General features: G+C 43.3%; 1 protein-coding gene across 5 annotated transcripts in view; it reads right to left on the bottom strand.

The window, feature by feature from the left end:
• Nucleotides 1-1,329: 1,329 nt before the first annotated feature.
• LOC119649404 (potassium voltage-gated channel protein Shab) overlaps nucleotides 1,330-20,223 on the bottom strand; it is a 587,838-nt gene continuing 568,944 nt past the window's right edge. For 4 of the 5 annotated variants that reach the window (XM_038051534.1, XM_038051536.1, XM_038051537.1 and 1 more), the window contains 3 exons: nucleotides 17,273-17,558; nucleotides 16,833-16,971; nucleotides 1,330-3,618 (listed from right to left, as the gene is read on the bottom strand). In XM_038051534.1, the coding sequence (XP_037907462.1) occupies nucleotides 16,844-16,971; nucleotides 17,273-17,558 (414 nt within the window). In that variant the 3' untranslated portion in view covers nucleotides 1,330-3,618; nucleotides 16,833-16,843. The remainder of the gene's footprint in view (nucleotides 3,619-16,832; nucleotides 16,972-17,272; nucleotides 17,559-20,223) is intronic. The other variant, XM_038051538.1, reaches the window with a different exon arrangement.

The following is a 20,223-nucleotide window of genomic DNA, read 5'->3' as shown; positions in this document are numbered from 1 at the left end:
ATGTAAGACATATAAAAAACAACTGCAAATATGTCAGAATATAGCTGTAAGAAAAATTTTCAATGTCCCGCATTATATAAGAAACCTAGACATACATAGCGATCTAAGATTAGAAACTATAGATAAGTATATTAAAGATAAAGCCCTGAAATTGTTCCAAAAAATTGATTCCCCCGAGAATAAAACTCTAAATATTTTAAAAACAGAAAATCGGAAAAAAGAAACTTATCCTAGCCTAAGGGCATTAGTATTATAAGAATATATAGTATTTTAAGGTAATTAGTGTTATAAAGTAATAGTGTTAATATTGTTAGTTAAGATAAGATAAAATTATTATTATTATAAGTATTGTAAGTAATTTATAAATAGTATAAGATATACGTATTATAACGTTTGGAAAAAAGGGGGGAAAAAAAAAAGAAAGAGGAACGATAACCAACCAGAGTAAAGATGGACAACAATGTCCACAGCGAAAAGGGGAGCAAAGGTGTCGAACACCAGCTCTAGATTCATCACAGTTCCAAGCGGATATCAGGGGGTTCCCTCGAGTACTACCAGAGCGTAAGCACTCTGGCCCTCGTGAATAAGAGAATACAAAAACAAGTACCGTCTTATCTGTTAACTCACTATAGCCGCGGGCCTAAGATGACGAAGGCTTACGAGCTGTACCAAGTCAAGGAGAATTTGGCCCGCTTATGACATAGCCCGATCACGAGAGCTCCTGTGCCAGACGTGTGCAAATGCATTCAAGATTACGGCGGTCTGCACGGGGCACTGGCCCATAGGAGACCATGCCGCTAGGCTCGGCATACCCTACAATTCGCATTGCTGAAGCTGCGGAGAAGGAAGGAGGGAAGGAAGAAGTGTCCAGCTCTAGCTAGAGTCAGGCTGCGGACACTGGATAAACCATTCTTTGGGGACCTTGGAGAGATTTCTAGCTGCAGGGTGGGAGAGCTGCTTTCTTTCGTGAATTCTACGGACTGGCTCTGAAGATCCGAGCCGGCTGGATTCTGCCTCGTTGCTCCCATAACAACAGTCATGGTCTTAGGAGTTTGTGGTATCAAAACGGCGCACCAAAGCGCTAATTGGGCTCCTCGGAGCGGCCACTGATATCTACCCACCCCATAGCCCACCTCACAAAAATCACATGGGGGTAGGCTTAGCTTTCATAGTACTAGAAAGTAATGGAGATCTACACAGCCAGTGAGACCTCCAATTAGATAGACACATCAAATTGGGAATGTGGTAAAAGTCGGTCAGCCATATACTACCTTTCCTTAGATTTTACTATTTGTAGCCAGCTTCGATTGCAAACCAAACTAAGTTAAATTTCTTTATTCGCATTTATTTATCATCTGATTTAACTTTTAACTTCTTTTATAATAATTCTTTTCAAGTAATAATATTTTCCTTTCACTTCATCATTATCATTTTTCATAGTAATCACAGATAAAAGCCATAAAATTTAATGTGATTTAATAATAAAAATAATTGTTGAATATTAATAAGTATTTCTATATAGTTCTTTCTTGTTCTTGTAATATTATATATTAAAAACTTCTTAGTAATAAGTTGTAGTCTGCTTAATTTGTTTTCTTTTTTTTTTCAATCGCATTAGAGCTCCATATTTGTTATATTTGAAAGAAATAAACGTTTACATTGCATTGCCTTTTGTATTCGTGTCAATTCTATGTTAATTACCAAATAAATATCTTAACTATTAAATAAAATATATTTCAAGCCATTCTTAACTGAATATTCGAGATACGAAATGGAGTTTATAGTTTCTGAGGAGTATTAAATCTTAAATGGGTCGATCTGAATTAAAGTTAGAATTGTATCTGAAAGTTAGGTTGCTTCTGATAGTTTTGAGGATTCTTTTTGAGGGAGATGTCCTGGAAAAGTTTGTTAAGACCTCTGCGGTAAAGTTTGCTTATCAACGGTTCTAGCTTCTGGATTGTTCAGAAAGTATAGGCCACTTGAATGTAGGTTTATGGTGTCGCACTTCAGGCACTGGAATTTTGAATCTAAAGGACATTTATTCTCCTGAGGAAGTAGTTTTGATTGTTTTCAAATTGGGGGATCAAATTAATGGATGAATTCGAAGAGGTTTGAACGTTTTTGAATGAAAATTTGGATTTATTGCTGTGTTATAGGTCAGATCAGAAGAGAACGTCTGGACTAGTAAGAATAAGACTTGAAAGTTCCTTTGTTGTTGGCCTCTGGATGAAAAGATAAACTTCATTGCATCTCTCGGATACCCTCGAATGGTTGAAATTCAAAGCACTTAGCCTACTCACAGGTGTCCATTTGGAAACAATATTTACAAAATGTAATAAATTAAGAGAATATACACGGAATTCAATAATAAAATTACAACGTAGTGTATATTATGCATTCGCGAACTAGATTAAAAATATTAAACAGTGTTTTAGGGTAAGTAAACGGGTTTCATTACGTATTTACATTGCTATCAGTTTAACCCTACGTTTTGCTCAATTGCCTTCCTAGCACTTTAACTGACACAAAAACCGTAAGTAAGTAGAACACAATTGAACTTATGTTTCCATACTATTCGCAGTTACACGAAATCTAACGTACGACCTACATTCGAAGTTGCTTCTTTTCACCATTATCATAATTTGTTTGTTTTGTTCTGCTCTGATGTTAAGCTTGTCGCTAACTCCCAGTTAAATTTATATAATAATTACTGCTTCTGAGTAACCCCTCCTTCTCGAAATCTGCTAGTATTATTTATAGATAATTTACAGCATTACGGAAATACCTAAATAATGTCACACAATCCTCTCCTTTCTTGCTGTGGTAAGGATAATTTTTATTGCTCTCAAAATGAAATTCCTATTGACTCTTTAGTTCTGCAGTTTAGTATTTCTAGTTATATTCTATTACAAATATGCATAATAATAAATCTCGGATAATTGTTGTCCTAGGCTATGACCTCCCCTAAAATTCTGCTTATAATATTTGCAGTTCTATTCACTCACTTTCCTATAGTCGTCCATGCTCAACGTGACTCGCAAGTCGCCATTTTATCAATTCAGAAGCGGATATAAGCAGCAATGTGTTTAGATATAATTGTTTATCACTTTCCTTAGTTTTTTAAGTTCTCTTCTTCAGATATTTTAATGTAAACGTTTGGTTTTACTACGAAGAATATAAGTAACGGATCTCGCTTGTCTATTATGTAAAATAGTATTAAAAACATTGTTCTTTGTTTATACAGAAATCTTGCAAATTTTTAGTTGCATTTAAATTTTATCTATTTGTTTAATAATAGCCTACTTAGAATATAACGGTGTGATATTGATTTGTTCTGCTTTTACATTATCTTACTCTTAGTTTTATGTCTCGTAGTTTCCCTTTTTACGCTTCTAGTGTGAACATACTAAGTCCTTATCATAGTACTTTTACGTTTCTGCTCCTTTCAAAGTGATAGTTATGCAGGTGTGGTTGCAGGAGTCCGCAATGGCCCCCTGGCTTGGTACAATGATGATGATGCTCGCAGAGTTGAAATGGTCAATTGGTATAGAAAGTGATTTCAATATCGATGTCTTATTATACATAGAGTAGTCATTTAGTGCGGGTGTTTTAAAAAATCTGGAAAAGAAAAAGTGAGTCAGTACCGTTTCATTCTAGTGCTGTTCAGTGTAGTTTCACTCAATAGGATTCATAGAACCGCGAGTGCAGGTGCTACTAGGGCTCTGTAGTCCTGCCCGACAGATGCTCTCAATGTACTCCTGCCCTCCCCCTACACCTCCACATTAAATACGTTGCTGCAATGGTGTCAGACTACGTGAGTCCGGATGCTGGACAGTGAAGCCCTACGGCCATATTAACATCCTAGACGAAGTACCTCGGGAAATCTGAGCATTCTCCACGGACCATGCTACACAGTTGAACTTCACCAGAAACTTTGCTGTGGACTTTCCAACCAGGGCAAAGTAGAAGACCGGCGGCGTGTTGCAAGATTATGACTCAGTACTCTTTACCGACGGATCAAAGATGGCCTGTGGAGTTGGAGCTGGGGTTTTCTCGAATACACACAGTGTATCAAGTCTTATGTTCCCCAAGTTACGCCAGTGTATTTCAAGCAGAATTACTGGCGATATTGGAGAGCCAGCTAGACTCTGCCCCCAAGCTCCCATAACAGCGCTGTCGCGCTGTGGTGCGGCGTTTGTGGCATCAAAACGGTGCACCACAGCGCTAATTGGGCTCTTCGGAGCGGCCACTGATACCTGCCTACCCACCCTTCAGTCAATTTTGAAAAGTGTACAGTCTCTGCTGTTTTGTGTCCTGCCGAAGGATAGTATGATATGGACAGTCTGTATACATAAATTGTTCTTTTATATTATAATAAGTGCATAATCTGCAGACGTATTGGGGACAGCAAGGCCCCGGGATTGGACGGAATTCCGAACAGGGCTCTGAAGGTGGCGGTCAAGGCCAGACCAAGGTGGTTCGCAAGCACATTCGAATCGTGCATGGCGGAAGGAGTGTTTCCCGCCCAGTGGAAGAGGCAGAAGCTGGTGTTGCTACCGAAGCCCCGAAAACCACCCGGCGTGCCCTCTTCATATCGCCCTATTTGTCTCTTAGACACCATGGGGAAGATGTTGGAGAGGGTGATATATAACAGGCTGCTCCCGTTCATCAAGCTTGCGGGTGGTCTTTCAGAGCGGCAATATGGGTTTCGGCGAGCCCGTTCTACGGTCGATGCAGTAGCAAAGGTCGTGGAATTGGCTCGAAATGCAATGGCCATGGGCAAATGCTGTGCTCTGGTGACGCTGGACGTCAAAAATGCTTTTAACTCAGCCAACTGGGGCTGGATTAAGGGCGCTTTGGGCAAACTGGGTGTTCCTAGCTACTTGGCTTGGCTCATCGAGAGTTACTTTTCGGACAGACTTCTCTGGTACGAGACGGACGACGGGCCGAAGGAGTACATTGTGAAAGCAGGTGTGCCTCAAGGTTCTGTATTGGGACCGCTGCTGTGAAACATAATGTACGATGGAGTGCTTGGCCTTCGCGTGCCGGAGGAGACAACGCTGATTGGTTTTGCGGACGACTTGGCGGCAGTTGCAATTGCAAAGCATCCCGAGGACGTGGAGCTTTATGCAAATGAAGCCATTCATACCATCAAGTCATGGTTACGAATGGTCAAGCTGGACCTGGCGGACGAAAAGACGGAGGCGGTCCTCATTACCAACCGTAGGAAGAACAACACGGTTACCATCCAGGTTGGTAATCGTGAGGTCGTCTCAAAATCGGTTGTCAAATACCTGAGGGTGATGATCGATGCCAAGTTGAGTTTCAAGGGACACTTGGATTATGCGCGAGAGAAGGCAGCAAATGCCAGCTCATCCCTTGCAAGGATGATGCCTAACGTGGGAGGGCCGAAGTATAGTCGCAGGCTACTCATCGCGGGAGTGGTGAGGTCGATCCTGCTATACGCGGCCCCTGTCTGGGCGGTAGCGTTGAACCACGCTGTCAATCGGAGGAAGATATGTTCGGCATACCGGCCAATTGCGCTAAGGGTGTGCAGCGCATTTAGGACGGCGTCGACGGAGGCAGTGTGTGTTATCGCAGGAATGATTCCTATAGATTTTCTAGCGAGCGAGGCACACTGGCTCTACGAAAAACGGAAGGCAAATCCAGCCGAGGTGAATGCGGCTTTCCGAAAAGCCATCAGGAGAGAGTTGTGTGGCAAGTGGCAACAACGATGGGATAACTCTGACAAGGGCAGGTGGACCCATACATTGATCCCGTGTATCGAGAAATGGGTCAACCGAAAGCACGGAGAATTGAATTACCACCTGACACAGTTCCTTACGGGACACGGTGGCTATATGAACTACTTGCATCGTTTCGAGTTGGACGAGTCTCCCAACTGTCCTGAATGCGGTGCTACACTCGAGGACCCGGAGCACGTTATGTTCCATTGTCCCAGATTTCTGCAGCAGAAAAGGGGGTTGAACAGCATCTTAGGGGCGGACATCGAGCCCTCCAACCTGGTGGAAGAGATGTTGAAGTCGGAGGAAAACTGGATGGCGGTAAATGAGGCAGTAGCCGTGGTGCAGACAAAACTCCTGGAGTTGGATCGAGCTCAAAAGGTGGCGCGACGGAGACGCTACATGGACGAGCTGGTACAGCGAACCAGAGCCTCCCCCGCGAAGTAATACTTTACGGTGGTCCCGCAGGTAGCGGCGGAAGAGTGGGGGTGGTTTTAGTGGGTGTGAATCCCACACACTGCTGCAACCTGGCGCAGCAGCGTCTTTCTAAGATTTCCACTTCCATCTATAAAAAAAAAAAAATATTATAATAAGTGATTCGACCATCAGGGGTTGTCTGGGTTCCTTAATGGGTCGTTCACGATAACGGTATTGTCGTTCTCGAGATATTTGAAACAGTAGTTTTCACCGCCTAAATGGTATACCTAGGTATTATCCTTTAGAACGTTTCTCGGTGAAGAGTGAAGCACATCAATGGGGTGATGCAAGCTACCGGTATGAATAGACGGCGTCGCCCCGAACAAGCCCTCATCCGTCCATGAGTTTCGGAATCAGTTGAGCTTAAGCCAGCATGGGGTATCAGGCAGGGTATGCACGGTCAAATACAGAGGAAATTTCATGAAGTAATGCGCCCGCCGTACAGTGCATCGTTTAGTGGACCAAAAACGAAAATCGAACTATAGTTTGACGAGTTTTTTACTAGTTGGTATTAATAAGGGGACCTTAGACAGTTGTTAAATTCGAATGTGCCATAGTTTACATTTCTTATTAAGCCGGTAACAATGGCGAAAGTTAGGCAATCGTTCTTTTCAAACTTTTGTGTGAAACAAAAGTTTATTAAAATCGATCCAATGTCTATCTGTCCGTCTGTCTGCTTTTTTTTTGTAAGGAGGTGGAAATCTTCAAAAGACTCTGGCCTGGACACGCCAGAGTGTGGGATTTTTACCGAATAAAACCACCCCCAAATACCCCTACCCCATGGAACCACCATAAGGTATTACATCACGGGGTGGAGTTAGCTCATATTAGCTATTTCTTCACACTGCTATGCGCGACGTTTTCTCACACCTTCCTCACCTCTTCCGCTTTTCGCAGTTTGCCCTGGATTGATGCGATCATTGACTTGATCGCATCCCAATTTTCCTGCGATGTTAGCATTCTCCTCACCGCATTTTCCGGTACCACTGCTCCACCTAAAGTTGTTTCCTCTAGATTTCTCCTCTTGTCCATGAATCTGGGACGTTGGAAGGAAATGGGCTCTAGGTCCTCGGCGACTTCCTCGCAGCATGGACAGTTGAGCGAATTGTCCAATTTCAACGTGTAGAGGTACTGGCGATATACCCCATGCGTCGTCATAAACTGGGTGCGATTATAATTAATCTCCCCCATGTTGTCTCCCCAGCCACGCTTTGATGTTTTCCGAGTTTTCCCAACGCTCATGCCATCTATTTACAGATCACTCCTTTTCGGCGTTCTTCGTTGCCAAAGAGAGACTGACTTCGACTGCGAAGATGTCAATTGGCATCATTCCGGAGATGACGAATGCAGCCTCATTGGAGACGTAATGCAGCCTCATCTGAGACGGAGACAGAGCATACCCTTAGGGCTGTCCTCCTGTAGACCGCACTCAGTTTAAGAGCATTACATGATATGCGAAATGCCTTTCCCCAAATAGGAATGGCATAAAGCAAGATGTAGCTCACTACTTTGGCAATAAGTAGCTTACAAGTATATCGTGGCCCTCCCATATTCGGCATTACTCTTTCCAGGGCCATACTCGTCGTATACAAGCAAGCATATTGCACGTGTTGTTTAAAACTTGACTTTGTATCTATCATCATCCCCAAGTATTTGATTTTCGGCTTAGAAGTGACGATGTGATTGCTGATTCTAATTCGGACGTAATTTCCCTTCTGGTGCTTGGTGATGAGAACCAAGGTCCCAATTGGCCGAATTAAATACATGCTTCACGTCTAGGGTCACTACCACGCAATATTTGCAGGTACTGCCCCTTCCACGAATTGCATTTTCGGCAAAGCCCATACTGCCGGTTCGAAAGGCCACCCTGCCTCTCGACGATCGGGAGTAATCTACTATAAACTACCCGCTCCAACATTTTCCCCATAGTGTCTAGAACGCATATGGGTCTATACTAGGGTGGTTCACTTTGAAGTTTAGCAGCCTTAGGCAATAGTACCAGCTTCTGCCGCTTTCATGCTGTAGGGTATATCCTCTCGGACATGCATGCTTCGAACAATTCAGCGAACATGTCCGGTCTGGATTTTATGGCGAGCTTAAGGGCTCTGTTCGGTATGCCGTCCAGGCCCGGAGCTTTGTTGTCACCTATTCTACTGCAGCTCTCCAACAGCTCATCCGTAGTTAGGAGTGACCACCTCCTACGCATGGATGCGTCACATGCCTTGGCGATGTATTGTGTGACATGAAGAGTTCTCTCCGTGGGACCTCCTGCCTTAGTAGGTTGGCCCAGCCATACTTCCAAGAAGCTTTCCCCGTCCAATGCTTTTGCAGACCAGCCTGATGCCATTCTCTGCTTTAGGTATCCCGTTTCTCTGGACTGTCGCTCCCTCCTCAGTTCAAAGACGATTGCCTGGTGATTGCTGCCGGTGTAATCTAGCTAACGTGGCAGGACATACCACGTACCAGTGCAAGGCTGACGATTGGGTGTTTGTATCACCTTCATTGGCCAAAACCAAATCCATCTGGACAAAAGCGTCTAAAAGGCTTTGGCCCCTTGCACTACTCTCCCTGCTTTCCCATTTGGGGGCCCAAGCGTTGAAGTCACCGGCAATCACCTTTGAACTTTGTCCCTTTGCATCGGGAAGAAGGTTGTCCAACATGTGTACATATTCAGCCAATGTGAGACTGGGCGGGGCGTACCAACTGTACACGTACACACCGCTTATTTTCGCCCACACAAAATCACAGGCCGACTGACTCATGGAGCATTGGATAGCTTGGCGACCGCACGCCCATATCGCCGCTCCACTAGTCGAATCTGTAATCCTGAATCTGTAGGGTTCACTTATGATAGTAATTTCGATCTAAGATTCATTTGGTACCTCATTAAAATGTTGGTATGCTCGCGCAGATTTTTTGTAAATTTTCCGCGAATTATCTCGTAGTTGGCTTCTATAAGAGAAATCTCTTCGCGGAAGTCAACTAAGAGTTAATTCGCAGCCAGACACCCTTCGACCTGTTGCTTCTCCAAAGTTGAATCATATATACTCGTCCATATTCGTCAGTAGTATCTCATCGCGGATTCTTGAGAGTTCAGCTGAACGCAGCAGACGTCTTTGGACAGCAGCAGAGTGGCAAAAGTTTTTGAGAATTTCTAATTACAAATTTATTTTCTTTTTACAGGAGTGGTTATCTTTTAGGTACCCTTTAGTGATAAGCGTGGATAGTGTTAAGTTTTTGTGGGTAGAAAATAGTTTTTGTTTTTTGAAGAATTTTTTCAGCAGAAATCGTTATGGAGACGAGGGCGCAGAAAGCCCCAGAGGTCCGATTCTTATCGGACCAATCCCAAGAAAAGCTAATCGCCAGTCTGCAACGCAGTCTGGATGAAATTAACAAGCAGCTAGCCGCTGCAAAAATTGAGATAGAGAAGCAGCGGAAGCAGAACGAGGGTCTGACAGCCCTCATCAAAAGCTTGCAGGAGTCAATAGACCTGCAAAACAGGGAGAAGAAAGAAAACGGCAAGCGTTTGCGTATCGAGAGTCCACAAGTGTCGGACACCGAAAGTAACTCCTCATCGAAAGAGGAGATGTCCACCGACAGCTCGGACAACACCGCCACCGAGGAGGAGGAAGATGTGGACTTTCCACCTCTGCCGCCACCGAAACCAGCGCCAACTCTTCCGCTCATTTTTTTTTTAAAAACCGTAGTGAAGTCACCGGAAAAGCCAAAGCCTTCAGGACAGGAAAGTCCTAAGGCTAAAGAAGCCGAAAAGGGCACGGTACCCGTGATTTTAAGGCAGTCATCAAAATGGCCAGCCATTGAGAAAGAGTTGAGAAAAAGGAAAATTAATATCCTTTCCTGCGAGGAGGATACACCTGGGAGTGAGAATAACTCCAGAGCAGCCGAGCGACCACCGGAAGATCGCCAAATTCTTTAGAGAAAGTGGAATTCAATTCCACACATATCTTCTCCCAGAAGAGAAGAACATCAACATTATAATCCGGGGGCTCGAGGGAATAGCGCCCGAGAATGTGAAGGAAGACCTTGAGGATCAGGGCTTCCATCCTATAGAGTGTTTCTTCATAAAAATGAAGAACGGGCCCTCCAGACTATTAAAGGTGTTAATGCCGAAAAACGAAACTGCCATATACAATGTCAAATCGATCTGCCACCTGATCGTGAAAATCGAGTCCCAAAAACCGAGGACTTCCCAATCGCAGTGTCATAACTGTCAGCAGTTTGGACACTCTGCAAACAACTGTTTCGCCGACGCACGTTGCGTTAAATGCGAGGGATCGCATCACTTTTCAAAATGCGAGAGGAAGCAGGAGCAGAAGGCAACCTGCACCAACTGCAAAGGGGATCATCCAGCCAGCTACGGCGGATGTCCAAAAAATCCTAAAAATATTAAGAAAACCTTCGCCCAGATGGCGAAACCTAACTCTTCTCCACAGGTATCACAGGTAACACAACCAATCAACAAACCGATAGGAAAAACTCCAACAGCACCGAAAACTCCCTCTTCCTCAGCGAACCCGAAGCCTGTGCAAATGGATCAAGTGCTGAGCAGCATGCAAGCACAGATACAAAACATGATGGAGTCAATGATGACTAAAATGATCCAAAACTTGTTTAGCTCTCAGATCCCTCTAGGCAACCCAACTAAGAACCACCATGGTAAACATTAAGCTTAACATTATCTCATGGAACGCAAATTCCGTAAAAGGAAAAATGGGAGAATTGAAAGAATTCCTTTACGAGGCAGAAGTAGATATACTACTCATCCAGGAAACGTTCCTCAAACTAACAGATCCACTTAAAGTACCCAACTACGAAATATATAGAAACGACCGACTTACTGGCCGTGGAGGAGGAACCGCAGTCCTCATTAAGAGAAGCATCGAGCATCACCGCCTGGAAACACCACTCATCACTGGAATGGAAGCTACAGTCATCGAGGCAAGGACAGGACCAGCTGATATAAAAATTATATCAGCCTACCGTCCACCATCAGCAGATAATTTTTCAGAGGACCTTCAACTGTTATTCAACGAGAACAAACCGACTTTTCTCGCCGGGGATCTGAACGCGCGTCACCGAGACTGGGGAGCAACCCGAAACACCAAAGCGGAGAGAGAACTGCTCACTTTCCTAAACGGAAACGGAGCAACTATTCACGCACCAGAGGAACCAACACATTATGGACGCAGCACGACAAAGAATTACAACAACCACATCACAATCAACGTGTCGGACGACCTCTCGTCGGACCACAAACCGGTGCTATTTTCAATATACAACATATATATTGAAAATCCGCCGAAAATGATAAAAAGCACCAACTGGGACACCTACCGCCATATTCTAAGACAATACACCACAATCTCAAAACTAGAAACATCGGAGCAGGTAGAGACAGAGATTCAAAACCTAACCGCCCAACTAACTTCAGCCAAGCAGGAAAGCTCAACGGAGACAGAAGTAAATGACCAACAATACTTTCGGCTCCCAAGAAATATTAAAGAAAGAATAAGGGAGAGAAATCGCATCAGAAAAAGAGGAAGAATGACAGGAGATCCCAATCTAAAAAGAGAAGCGAATCGGCTCACTAACGTCATCAGAGATGACATTGACCGATTCAGGAACGAACAGTGGGAATACTTCCTCTAAAACTTAGAGCCGGGAAGCAACAACTTCTGGCGGCTCAGCAAATATTTTAAAAGAGGCTCGAGAAGGCAAATGCCTACAATTCATGGTCCCAATGGCCTTGAATTCTTTAAAGAGGGAAAGGCCGAAGCGTTCGCGGACTCACTCGAACTCCAGTTCAGGGAGAACACCGCATCGGACGATGAATCTGAAGAAGAGTACGAGTCAGAAACAGAGACAGAAGATGACTCAACACAAAGAGAACACTGGGAACTGCAAACAGATCAGGTGGAAGTCCAAACCATCATCCATGGACTAAGCAGCAAAAAAGCCCCAGGATGGGATATGCTTACAAACGAGTGCATCAAGAACGCACCGAATAACATCGCCGAAACAATCACCGCAGTAATAAATGCAGTACTCCGTCTCAGAACATATCCAAAAGCATGGAAAAAGTCCATCATCATCCTTCTGCCGAAGCCGGAAAAGAACCCAACCTTCCCACAGAACTGGAGACCCATCAGCCTACTTCCAACAATTGGAAAAATTGCAGAAAGGGTAATACGGAGTAGACTGCAGGATTAACTCAACGAGCTCAACATCATCCCAGAGGAACAATACGGATTCCAACGAGATCATTCATGCGAGCTTCAACTGGCCAGAGTAGTCCAGCACATTCGCAGTGGTGTGAACAAGCGGAAATCGACCGGACTAATAATGTTCGATATATCGAAAGCTTTCGATAAAGTCTGGCACGCAGGGCTCGTAGCCAAACTAAAGAAATTTAAAATATCGGATTCATGGATAAGACTAATCCAATCTTTTATTGCAGATCGAAGTTTTAGGGTGGCACTGGAGGGGCACCAATCAACGGAAAAAAGAATAGAGGCAGGAGTACCCCAAGGATCGCCGCTTTCCCCGCTGTTATACACAGTATTCACGGCGGACATTCCAAGACAATTTAACCGCTTCACAGGGATCTCCTTATTCGCGGACGACACATGCCTCTTCCACACATCGAAACAGGCACGCCTCATCACAAGCAATCTTCAGAAGGCAACCAACACAATGTTGGAATACTTCAAAAAGTGGAAGATAAAAATAAACCCGGAGAAGACCCAGGCAATCTTCATCACAAGAAAGAGAGAAGAGAAACCGGGGAAAATCAAAATCGAAAATCAGCCCATCGATTGGAAACCAACAGCGAAATATTTAGGACTGACTTTCGACAGCAGACTAAATTGGAGAAAACACATCAAGTTGAAAAGAGATGCATGCACAGGTACGTTGAATTCCCTTTACCCTTTAATTAGATCTAAGAAACTAAACGTTAAGAATAGACTTTTAATTTATAAGCAATTAATTCGCCCATCTCTGCTATACGGGAGCAGTATTTTTTACCAAACGTGTAAGACATATAAAAAACAACTGCAAATATGTCAGAATATGGCTGTAAGAAAAATTTTTAATGTCCCGCATTATATAAGAAATCTAGACATACATAGCGATCTAAGATTAGAACCTATAGATAAGTATATTAAAGATAAAGCCCTGAAATTGTTCCAAAAAATTGATTCCCACAAGAATAAAACCCTAAATATTTTAAAAACAGAAAATCAGAAAAAAGAAACTTATCCTAGCTTAAGGGCATTAGTATTGTAAGAATATATAGTATTATAAGGTAATTAGTATTATAAAGTAATATTGTTAATATTGTTAGTTAAGATAAGATAAAATTATTATTCTTCTTCTTTTTCTTCAGCCTTTGTCCCGTTCACAAGCGGGGTCGGCTCGTCGTGATCGGCTTCGCTATTTGGCTCTATCGAATGCCTGATCTGGGTGCAATCTCGAGGCTTTCAAATCCCCATCCAGCGTATCAAGCCACCGTTGCTTAGGTCTGCCTTTTGGTCGTTTACCATCGACTTCGATGTTCAGACCAATCTTGGCAAGTGAATTCTCGTTTGCACGAATTGCGTGACCATACCATCGAAGACGCCTCTCTCGCAACTTCTCCACGATCGGTGCAACCCCATAACGATCGCGGATATCCTCATTTCGGATGTGATCTAAACGTGTGACGCCACTAGTCCAACGTAGCATCTTCGTCTCCATTACCGCGAGACGCCGTTCATTGTCTTTTATGGTCGGCCAACACTCAGAACCATAGAGAGCGACTGGACGGACGACATTGCGGTAAATTTTAGATTTGAGACGTTCGTTGTTACGTCGATCACAAAGGACACCAGTTGTGGAACGCCACTTCATCCAGGTTGCGTTAATGCGTGAAGCAATTTCATAACGCAGCTCTCCATTGGCTGATAGCGTTGACCCGAGATATTTAAATCGCTCAGTTCTGGGCAGATCACTGCCGCTCACAGTGATTGTGCCTGTTTCATGGGGATCGGTCGTCAAAAATTCAGTTTTGTTTAAATTCAATCTGAGACCGTGTTGCATGAGGCGATCATTCCATTTTTGGACAAGTTGCTCGAGATCATTTTTGCTATCAGATGCTAGGAAAACATCATCTGCATAAAGCAGTGTGTAGGGCGCTGGACGTTGGATATCCCGTGTGACGGTGTCCATAACAAGGACAAAGAGGAGTGGTGAGAGGGCACTTCCTTGATGAACTCCAACAGAGACACGAAGCGGTTTTGATAAAATTATTATTATTATAAGTATTGTAAGTAATTTATAAGTAGTATAAGACATATAATAAGTATTATAACGTTTGGAAAAAAAAAGAGGAACGATAACAAACCCGAGTAAAGATGGACAACAATGTCCACAGAGAAAAGGGGAGCAAAGGTGTCGAACACCAGCTCCAGATTCATCACAGTTCCAAGACAGTAGTATCTCAGAAATTGTTGAGTGCATTACATTTACGTGTTTCTTGGGAAGTCGTCTCCGAACCTGAAGTTGATTCTGAATCTTAAGACAATGGCGATGATTTCCACCCAACAGCATCAAAAGCGAATCATAATTTGTGGACAGAAAATCAACAAAATCCTGAATTATTTATTTTCCAAGAAAATGTTGGTGTGAAATTTGGTAGGACAAAATTTACATTATAAACGCTAGTGGACTGCTTTTTCCGATGAATGCTGCACAAGAAATTGAAAAACGCATAGCAATAAAAAAATCTAATAAAAGATGAAAATTTTCATTGGACTTTTCTTGCAAATGGGACCAACAATTGAACATTATTGGAGCACAAACAAGCTTTATAATGTAAACTTTTGGTGCTCACATATGAGTCGAAATCGCCCCCCATTCCGCTCATTGATGGGATCTTGAGTCGGTTGCCTAAGGCTCAATACATTTCCAGAATGGACTCCAAGGACGCCTTCTTGCAGATACCCCTCGATGATTGTGCAATGTTTCACAGTCATTGTGTAAGTTTATGGACAAGGATTCCAGGCCATCTGAGGAATCAAGTGTTCGTCTATCTGGATGATTTGTTGGTCGTGTCTGAGACGTTCTAGGACCACATCCTCATCCTTCAACAGGTTGCGGCTCATCTGAAGTACGCGGGTTTGACTATCAATGTGGACAAAAGCCATTTCGCATGAAAGGAGCACGCCAGCATGCGTTTTCCAGCCTGATAGCATGGTTCATTATTGAAATATAGAGCAACTTATACACCCTCCAAAAAAGTGTTTTCTGCTGCTACGCTAGAGGGTGCTGTGCTCATCTTAAAGAAAAAAAATATAAACGGTATTTTAATGTGCGGACTTAACCACAGTCCACAAACTAGGATTATTGAAAAATATTGAAATATTGAAAATTTTTGGTCCCTTGTTAAACTTTTTTTTGTAAATTTTGATGTTTATTTCAAGGTTTTTTAATGAATAAAAAAAGTTACTGAAAGAATCGCAATTATCGGAATTATCCTTAGAAATATGTTCTGAATGAGTCTTGAAAATTTCAAAGAATTTTGTTGGATAGACTTTGTGCTATGGTGGCAACAGACTTTCAACATGCAGTTTCGAGAAAAACGCATTTAAATACTACAATGCGATTTTTAACCATAAAATCTTAACTGACCGTTAATCTGTTATACCTAGCCCATAACCTTTGGTTTTTTGAAGAAACACAAGTAAAGCCTTGGCTTCAATTTTTATGATTTTAGCGTAGTCATTCGAATGTCATTCGGACCGATAAATACCCGTTTTATAATGGCGGTCGTGACATTTAACCTGTTTAACACTTTAATTTCTGAACGACCCCGAATATCAAAAAGTCACTTTATCCATATATTCTACACCATATCTAGATACAATTGATGCCAAAAATCGATTCCTCGGATCCGACACACGGGATGACCCCTTTAAAGCAGGCGTAGGCGACGGCATGGTAGTTCTAAGAAAAAGTCTCGGATGGTTTACGAGTTGGTGCTGATCAATTCCTAGATAATATAATATGAAGGGTGGTGATATGAAATGGAAACTGCCTCCACACCTGCAAGTCCCTCTGCTATTAAACCAGGTTCCTACTTCAATTTCTACCTTGATTTGTTTGAAGCAGATGCATGTACTGCAATGGACGTATTCCTAACATTCCTGCATCAAGGCCGAAGTCACAGGTGGTAACCTAATCATGGTTTATTGATGAAAAGTTGAAAATTCCAGGAGGTTCTAGGAAAATTTCAAAATATTCTATAGTAGCTGAGGATATGATCGAAATTCATTAGTATGGGAGGACCTGTTGCCCCAAATTTTCAGGACCTAGTAAGTTTCCTTCCAAGTTTTCTACTGCGGTAATTGGGTTGGTTTGCATGATAACTCTGGAACTTTGACCTGAGTTCAAGTTACTTTCCCAAACTTTCGACATTGTGAAAATAATGCATTTTAAATGACACATTCATGCACTTTTATTGTGCTTTTATTGCAAGGATAAACTGATATAAACGTTTTGATAAAGTTTGGGCTTGCGGCTGAAAGGGAGGCACTGGATTGATGGACTTACATGTGCTAGTGCTACGATGTTGTTCCTGATTCCGATTTTTCGTATGAACTTCCACGGTGTAAAAGAGATCTGTTCTCGTCGCTGGACCCTCCGCCATCATCCCGGTCTCTTCCGCCTGATATGAATGCCGTTTCAGATTCTGCGGGAGTAATATCAGATACACTTTGAAAATAGGCAGGATGTGATGATTGCATGGAATGGTTAATGGACTTAAATGTTGTGAGCGATGGATTTTTAACATGTGGTTGCGGCTTGAATGGAACGTGCTCTTAGCTATGAATTGCATAATTTACTCGCCCGACTGGCGATGAATTGTAAATGGTTGTATCTATCTATGAAACTCGAATCTTGTGATAATGAGAATTTTGAAATTGCAGAAAGCCAGATAGAGTGATGATCGTGATTTTAACTTTCTCATAAGTTCTAGTTTCCAAGCTTACCCAAACTACTCTCTCTGGTGACGGATTCCGCATGATAATCTCTAGTTAACTGTTCGACGTTGTTATAGCCCAGTGACCTGGACATTGATGGCTTACCTTGTCGGGCCATTTGTTCCTCCGGATAGCGGGGTACCTGGAATTTAGATGGTTTCGATGATGATTGTAATGTAGCCGGACCTGAGCGTTGCTGTATGAGTGTTCGATGTCTTAATGGTGGCGGCGATGTAGATTTGGCTAAAACACTATGAGGTAATTTGTTTGGTGAATAGTCACTACCTGTGTCGCCCTGTTGAAATATAAAAGTACAATTTTTGAACATTTTTATCAGTGATAGGGTTAAATGTGAAACAATTGTAAAAACTGAGATAAGATAACTTTAGATAGGTCATTTTGGGGCCAGCTTGTATGTAGGCGACAGCGAGAATCTAGTAGTGGACCCTTTCAAAAGAAGCTTGATCCTCTAGAACTTTCCACTTAAAAGGATAACAAACTTTCAAGTTCGACGTGATTCTAGAGGGCATAGAACGAGTCTATTTCAGCGCACAAAAACTGTTCCGCTCGAAACGTCTCACCATAGGGTCAAAGCTCTTACTGCACAAGACAATGATCTTGCCAGTCCTCATGTATTCCTCGAAGACCTGGGTTGTAAGCAAGAAGAATTGCGAACTCTTGGCCGCGTTCAAGAGAAGAATCCTCCGAAGAATTTTTGGCCCCCTACATGAGGATGGACGATTCCGTAGCCTGTGTGAAGCTGACGAAGGATGGCTCTCTTGACCGAGTGATAGCTTCCTTCAAAGTGACTTCGATGCTAGCGTCCAATCTTCCTTTTGGCCACAGGGGGTCTTCGTTAAGCCTTATCAGAGGTCTAAGCTTCGTGAAAATTTCCGGCCCGCCCGCCTGCCTCGCCGAACTTGAATGATTCCAATAACTATACGCTATTTTATCAAAATGTAAGGGGTCTAAGGATCAAGCTGTCGGATTTCAAACTGTCTGCCTTACCATTCCAACATCATGTCATCTGTATTTGTGAAACCTGGCTGGATGACAGGATTTTAGATTCTGAGCTCCTCGAAGGTTACTCTGTGTTTCGTTGTGACAGAGACTGCGTTGCGCTTGGCAAGACAACTGGCGGAGGTGCCCTAATAGCTGTTAAGTCTCCTCTCCGTGCCGAAATCATCTTTTCCTCCTCCTCCTCCTCCTACGATTCTGTTACCATACGTGTCCTTCCGCCAAACGTATGTCCCTTTATCATATCGTGTGTATATTTTCCCTGCCTAAGCCCGCCTTCTCTGTACGAGGATTTCTTCGATAGATTATCGAAGGCCCTAATCGTTTTGTTTTCCTCACTTCCTTTCATCTTCTGTGGTGACGTTAATCTTCCTATGCTCTCCTGGCCTTGCCTCCCTCCTCGACCCACCCTTCCCTTCCTTTATCCACTTTCATGTACACCGGTGGCGCCCTCCAATTTAACCTTCCTAGAAACCACTTAGATCGCACTCTTGATCTTGTCCTCTCTAACCTTCCTGTACGTTCTCTTTCCCAATCCCTTCATGCTCCGTCTTACGTTGCCCCTGACGCCCATCATCCTGCTCTCGAGTTCGATGTTCAGATATCCCGACTCCACTCTCCTGTCGCTCGCAAGCCTACCAAGTTCAACTTTCGTAAAGCGAACTTCGAAGGTCTGAACTCAGCCCTGGCGTCAATCAACTGGGTCCCCCTGCTCTCTTCATTTACGTGTGACCAAGCACTCAACACTTTCTATATCATTTTATCTGATCTTCTTCCTTGTTACGTTCCCTCCTCTCCTAAGTGCTTACGCTCTTACCTCGTCTGGTTCACCACTGAAATTCACAAAAAAACTACGTCAAAAACAGACTGCGAGAAAGAAGTTCTTGTCTTCTAGAAACGTTGCTGACTTAGTTTCTTTCAAATCCCTTCGTTCCTCGGTCAAATCCTTAATACGTAAGTCCAGAAACGAATATTTGTCCAGCGTGGAAGACTCATTAAAGCGCGGAAATCTGAAACCTTTCTGGTCCCACATTCGCAACTCCCGCTGCCATGCCCAGTTATCCCCTAGGTCCATTAAATTCTCTGGCTTTTCAGCTAACTCCCCCCAACTATCTTGTGATTTACTCTGCCGCTACTTTTCGTCAGTCTATGTTCCTCCCCCTTCCTCCTATTCCCTCCCGATAGTAGATGTAGCCTGCCCCACATCGCCCACACTTCCCCTTCTTATCGCTATCCTTGTCGAATACCTCATTGGCAAACTTGATGCCAATGTCGGACCTGGCTACGATGGTCTTCCAAACCTCATTTTGGTCAAAACTGGTAAGTCCCTCCCCCTTCCCCTATCTCTTATTTTCAACAAAAGCCTTGAAGAGAATCATTTTCCCAGCTTGTGGAAAGAGGCTCTCATTATCCCCATTCACAAAAGTGGCGATTGTTCGATTGCCGAGAATTACCGTCCCATTTCAATCCTCTCCTCCTGTTCCAAAATCCTGGAAAGATATGTCAGCGAATGGTTGTCCGCCCACTTTGGCCAACACATAGTGAAAGAGCGACACGACTTCGTTGAACGCAGGTCCACTGCCTCCAACCTGCTTGACTTCACCAACTTTGTCGCCAAATGTCTAAATTCACGGCAAGAAGTGCATCTGGGGGCAGAGGAATTTGTTATCGTGATTGGATGTCGGACACCAGTCGACTCAGCTGTGAATGAGTACCTGAGTCAAATCAGGGTAATAATCTCGGGCGAGCGCAATGCTGACCACATTGCCTCCCACAGTGTACTGTGGTGTACCGTTACGGTCTTGAATGAAGTGCTCTAACACACTTCAAGGCCTAGATCCAATATGGATTGTTGCGCCAACCATTATTATTATTATTAAGAAGTGCATACCATTTACACTGACTTCGCGATAGCCTTCGACACTGTAAATCACAAGATACTT

This window comes from Hermetia illucens, chromosome 2 (assembly GCF_905115235.1).
Source record: "Hermetia illucens chromosome 2, iHerIll2.2.curated.20191125, whole genome shotgun sequence".
Taxonomy (NCBI): domain Eukaryota; kingdom Metazoa; phylum Arthropoda; class Insecta; order Diptera; family Stratiomyidae; genus Hermetia; species Hermetia illucens.
Note: the sequence above shows the minus strand (reverse complement) of the source record. Positions and strands in the feature narration are given on the sequence as shown.